Genomic DNA, 6,000 nt, shown 5'->3' with positions numbered 1-6,000 from the left:
TGTTTATACTTTTTCTTATGTTCGTCTTTGTTGTGACGTTCATGTGAATTAGAGCGAGATTGTCTGTTTCCTCTACCAGCTACTTCGGGTCTAGTATGTGATCGCTGGTGGTGTCGCCGGTGATGACCATGTGGTATAGGGGGAGCTGTTTGGAGGCTGGCGCCACGAAAAAACTGCGCCAATTGACGCAACTCTTGATCACGTGTCTTGGAATGACCACGAGAGTGTCCCCTTGAAGGTCCACGTGAGTGTCCGCGAGAACATCCACGTGAATGACCACGCGAGTGACCACGAGAGCGTCCACGGGAACGTCCGCGTGACTGCGAACGTGAGCGCGAACGATCACGTCCACGTCGATTACGTCGTCCATGATGGTGTTTACGTCCATGGTGACGCTTGGCAGGTTTGCCCACTTCGTTCGTCAAATCGATAAATGTTTCGCCATCAGTGTCACTAGAACTTGAGCTCGAACTAGAACTCGAGCTGGAACTAGAGCTAGTACCAGAACTTGTACTGGAGCTACTATTTTCAATATGTTTCGGCTGCTTGTGCTGCTTCTTCTGCTTTTCGCTTGACGCCTCCAATCGCTTGATGGCTTCGTTTAGCAATTTCTGTGCTTTGTATGCTTTCTTTACCGCTTTTTGCAATAATTTTTGATCTTTGGCATTTTTCTTTGCTTTAACCGCTGTCGGTTCGTGACTGCAGCAAGCTTGCTCCGGTTCGGTCATTACAGCTTCCATGTCCTCCACGCTGAGTGATAGTTTTGGGAATAGAGAAGACTGATTTTTAAATATTTCCTCACCTTTTTTACTGTTGTACAAGTATTTGCTTTATTTACACTTCACTTTTCACTTTAACTTTGTTTACTGCTTTCGTCGTCGGCTTCGTTGCTGAACTGCTGCTGATTGCTTGGCTGCCGGCCGCTTTTATACACAAACAAAACGTTGCAAAAACGTTTTAACTCGTCTGCTCAACGTTGACCGATGCAGAGAGCAGCAGCAGTGAGCACCAGCGAGCGCCAGCGTGACTCAAACGTCAACGTTTGAAAACGTTTGCGATAACTCGCTGTGGCGTCTAGTTGTTGTTGTACTTCTGTAGTGTGTCGTTGTGCTGATAACAATATTTGGCGGTGGAGGGCAGATACTTGTAATTAACTTGTAATGCGTAGCTTAAATTGAAAAACATGGAAGTACATAAGTATATCAGACATACATACATACATACATATGTATATAATTGCGCAATTTTTATAATTTCGCCTATCTAATTTTTATTGGTATGTAGTTTAAATATAGAATATGCTATATAGCGTCATGCCCCATGCAAACTAATCACTTTGCTTCGTTTTAAGGTAAAGTACATTTTTTTAGGTGGAAAATTCGGGTTTGCTTTTCAAATTAGTTTCCATGAGGACGATGTACCGAAAATAATTTTGGATAAAATTTTGTAGTATAATTTCTTATTGGTTAACAGTTATTGCTTTACCCCTTTCACAGTATAAAATTGACTCCGCCGGAACTTTTTTCATAAGTCTGTTCATCTTAAAATTTTGAATAGGATACATAGTTCCGCTCTATAACAAGCTTGTTGCACCATACGTACCTGCATATATAAATCATAAACTATCTCAGCATCCGTAGCATAAAACCATGTCATACTGAAATGTGAGAATGGAAAAAATCTGAGTTAACTAGAGATGTCCGGAAGTAAAACGAATCAAAAAACTGTTTGCAACATTTTACAACTTTCTTCACTGAGCACCGTTTACTGAGTATTAGGTTCTTCGACTCCATGGTTAATTATTCAGCTTATATTTCAGTCAATGGATGAACTATCTTAATGTAAAGAAAACTTTCATGGCTCACCCAGCGTCCGTTAACAGATGTTTATTGAAACCCCTGGGTAGATCCAGCTAGGGTCACGCAGGGCACATTTTCAAAGTGGTTAAGAGAGTTTAAATTAATCATCAAACCGGGCATCATTTCGAACCGCTGGAGTATTTCATTAAAATTTCTCAAACCCCAGAAAACGAAAGTGTGCACCTCAACGTCTATGGCAGACTTAATTTCGTGAAGTTCCTGCAATTTGTAAGATATACTCGTATGAATATTTTTTCTTATAATAATTCTTTTCATATGCCTCTCGCTCGCCTGCACCTAATTAAATGATTTTGGTTATACTGGTTGATTTTATACTGAATATATCGGTCGATTATGTTTTAACTTAATGACATTTTTTGCAAATATTTTCTCAAGCATTTGTTTTGTTAAAAAAAAATAAATGAAAACCTGTCCAGAATGCGTCCCAGTTACAACATACATACCTCATTATTGTTGTTATATTATTTATCTATTTTATTATTTCAACATACTTTTCAGAGATACAAAGATATACTGTTATATAGTAAAACATGTTCTGTAATTTTCATTCAGATAACTCAAACATTGGCCGTTATATCCAGCATAAACTCACCTCGAAGTTCGAAGTTCGAAAATATTTATAAGAGGTATGCGGGGCTCAGAGAAGTATTGGCCCGAATCAACCCATTTCTGATATACAGAATTACTATTCTTAGGAAAGAATTCTGTCTGAGTATACTATATCTCACACATTGACCCATATTTTCGGTCAAATGTCAACTATAGGTACTGTGGTCGACATATTTAGTACCTAGGGTCTTGAACAGTTGTGTTTCGATTTGAACCTTTTTTGGTCATAAGGAGGCATACTTTAAAGGAATTATTAGTGCAAAATTGTATGCCGATATAATAATTACTTTTTTGTCTACTGGAAAGAAAGAACTGTGAAAGAATCGAATGGAATTTAAAAGTGTGTTATGTATGGTGTGTTAGCTGGGAATCTGGGAATATGACACGATATATGTAGATATCTTAATGAAGTGCTTAGTTATTTCACTTTTTAGGTTTTCGGTTAATGGCGTTTTGTGGGCGTGGCAGTGGTCCGATTACCCCCAACTACGAACTCGTACTTTTTTTCAAGGTAAACACAATTATACGAATTAATTTAAATAAATTTAAATTTTTTTTGACGAAAAAAATTTACGAAGCCTACACCTACATACTATAAATGGGAGCTTAAAAAAATCACAATATATTCCTTGGCGATTTATTTGTATACGGTAAAGTGGAAGAAGCATATGGAATTCAAAACTTGTGTTATATGGGAAGTATCCGATTTTACCCATTTTCATACTGTTATATATGTAATTATGGCGGGTTAATGTTAAGTATTTGTGAAATTTAATATCATTGACGCATTTATTTAGCGAGTTCCCGCACTTTTGGGAGTTTTCAACATAACCGTTATTTGAAGAGTGAGCATAGTTTTTATCCGATTTCACCCATTTTCACAATATTAGAGATTATACCAAAAATAAGCGTCCTGACCGAATTTGGTCGTGATTGAAATCTCATAGAAACTATTTTCAAAAGTAAGCTTCAATTAAAAATTGCATTTCTGTAAAAAAAAGTGAACTAAATTGTAAAAAAGTTACAACTTTATATACATATATGATATACTTATAAACTAAACTAAAAATAGCATAAGTTGAAATGCATGAACAACAAAAGCTATTTTAACAAAATACATTGCAACTATGTATCTACCCATCACCGAAAAACATTGTTATCACCCACATTTAATCCTCCTGTTTATTACCGCAAACGATTTCAAACGTTTGCGAATGAGTCATACTGGCGCTTGCCGGTGCTATCTGCATCGGTCAACGTTGACCAGACGAACTAGAACGTTTTTTTAACGTTTTGTTTTTGTATAAAAGTGGCCGGCAGCGAAGCACTCAGCAGCAGTTGAGCAACGAAGCCGACGACGAAAGCAGTAAACGAAATTAAAGTGAAAAGTTAGTGCAGAAAATACATACACCAGTAATTAAGACGCGGAAAAACTAAATAATCACAATACTATTTTCCAAAAATATCACTCAGCTAGGAGGACATGGAAACCAAAATGACTGATCCGGAGGCAAATCAAAAATTATTGTTAAAAGCGGTAAAGAAAGCATACAAAGCACAGAAATTGCTAAATGAAGCCATCAAGCGATTGGAGGCTTCGAGCGAAAAGCAGAAGAAGAAGCACAAGGAGCCGAAGGATAGTGATAATAGTAGCTCTAGCTTCAGTTCGAGTTCTAGCTCAAGTTCTAGTGACACTGATGACGAAACATTTATCGATTTGATGAACGAAGTGGGCAAACCGTCCAAGCGTCACCATGGACGTAAACACCATCATGGACGACGTAATCGTCATGGACGTGATCGTTCGCGCTCCCGTTCGCATTCTCGCGGAAGATCTCGTGATCACTCACGCGGTCATTCTCGTGGATGTTCTCGCGGACAATCACGTGGTCATTCCAAGACACGTGATCAAGAGTTGCGTCAACTGTCGAAATGTTTTCGTGCCGCCAGCCTCCAAGCAGCTCCCTCTATTCCGCATGGTCGTCACCAGCAACACCACCGGCACTTGCGATCACATACTAGACCCGAAGTAGCTGGTAGAGCAAACAGAGGATCTCGATCTAATTCACACGAAGGTCACAAAAAATGCGAAGATAACAAAAGGCGAAAGGATAAGAAGGGCAAGCAGCCGAAACATATTGAAAATAGTAGCTCTAGTTCAAGTTCTGGTACAAGCTCCAGCTCCAGTTCGAGTTCTAGCTCTAGCTCGAGTTCAAGTTCCAGTTCTAGTGACACTGATGGCGAAACATTTATCGATTTGACGAACGAAGTTTGCAAACCTTCAAAACGTCACCATGGACGTAAGCACCATCATGAAGGACGTAATCGACGTGGACGTGATCGCTCGCGCTCTCGTTCAAATTCTCGCGGACGATCACGTGGACGCTCTCGTGGTCACTCGCGTGGTCATTCACGTAAATGCTCTCGTGGAACTTCAAGGGGACACTCACGAGGTCATTCCAAGACACGTGATCAAGAGTTGCGTCAACTGTCGAAATGTTTTCGTGCCGCCAGCCTGCAAGCAGCTTTCCCTATTTCACATGGTCGCCACCAGCAACACCACCGGCACTTGCGATCACATACTAGACCCGAAGTAAGTGGTAGAGCAAACAGACGATCTCGCTCTAATTCACACGAACGTCACAACAAAAGCGACCAGAAGAAACAGTGTAAGAATAAGAAGCGTCACAGCGCTAAGGATCAGTCAAAACATGAGGCTGAGGGATTTCAAAGTCTCGGCTATTATACGATGGTGCCAGTTCATTACGACGGAGGGCGCAGGCAGAGACGCAGGACACACAGTGAGCCTCGTCATTAATGTGGGCAGTGATACAGAAGTTGTTCCGTTTCAACTTCTATATTGTAAACATTACTACCTTTATATTTAACAACACGTATAAAAAAACGAACAAATAATGCCAAAGAAAGTATTAATCAAAAATAAATTTTAAACTATTTATGCTTTTATTATTTATACATATATGTATACTCGTATAAAATACAGCAAAAATTAAAAAAATAAATAAATAAAAATAAATATTAAAAAAATGTTGTCTTAATCCAGTAAAATAACTAGCTAAATAATTATAGCATCTGATGGAGCTGAACTTTTTAAGTCAGTAAAATGAATCGTGGCTCCGAAAGCCCATCGATCGTGCGGACTCACCACCACATACGCAAAAAGGTGTGTATCGGAGTCGAAACTCTTGCTCAGATGATAATAAAAATATATTAAAATTTCTTTACGAAATAAGTTATTTTAAATTTTTGGTTTGAAATTTATGGATGATCTATTAGATCCCTTTCATTATAACATTTGACATGTTTGAAGTTGTATTTGAAAGAGTTATCATTCTTAGAGATTGTAACTTGTATTGCAGTATGTGTAAGAGGAAGCAACGAGATTTGTTTGAGCTCAGGAGCACATTTTTTGACATTTTTTCCTTCATTTTGTTGTTTAAATTTGTTATTTCGCTTTTATATTCAAAAACCCGACATTTAGGTGTATGAC

The 6,000-nt window shown here is 38.6% G+C and overlaps 2 protein-coding genes across 2 annotated transcripts; one reads left to right on the top strand and one right to left on the bottom strand.

Annotated features, from left to right (window-relative positions):
• Positions 1 to 5: 5 nt before the first annotated feature.
• LOC126758227 (corepressor interacting with RBPJ 1-like) lies at positions 6 to 915 on the bottom strand (the record flags this gene model as incomplete). The annotated part of the gene is made up of 1 exon (XM_050472351.1): positions 6 to 915. A coding segment is annotated over exon 1 (735 nt), but the record flags the coding sequence as incomplete, so codon positions are not given.
• Positions 916 to 3,836: 2,921 nt separating this feature from the next.
• LOC126758927 (serine/arginine-rich splicing factor 4-like) lies at positions 3,837 to 5,459 on the top strand. Its single transcript, XM_050473378.1, has one exon. It carries the CDS (start codon positions 3,973 to 3,975, stop codon positions 5,305 to 5,307), a length of 1,335 nt encoding a protein of 444 aa, XP_050329335.1. The 5' UTR covers positions 3,837 to 3,972; the 3' UTR covers positions 5,308 to 5,459.
• Positions 5,460 to 6,000: the final 541 nt, after the last annotated feature.

Source organism: Bactrocera neohumeralis, chromosome 5 (assembly GCF_024586455.1).
Source record: "Bactrocera neohumeralis isolate Rockhampton chromosome 5, APGP_CSIRO_Bneo_wtdbg2-racon-allhic-juicebox.fasta_v2, whole genome shotgun sequence".
NCBI lineage: Eukaryota > Metazoa > Arthropoda > Insecta > Diptera > Tephritidae > Bactrocera > Bactrocera neohumeralis.
Note: the sequence above shows the minus strand (reverse complement) of the source record. Positions and strands in the feature narration are given on the sequence as shown.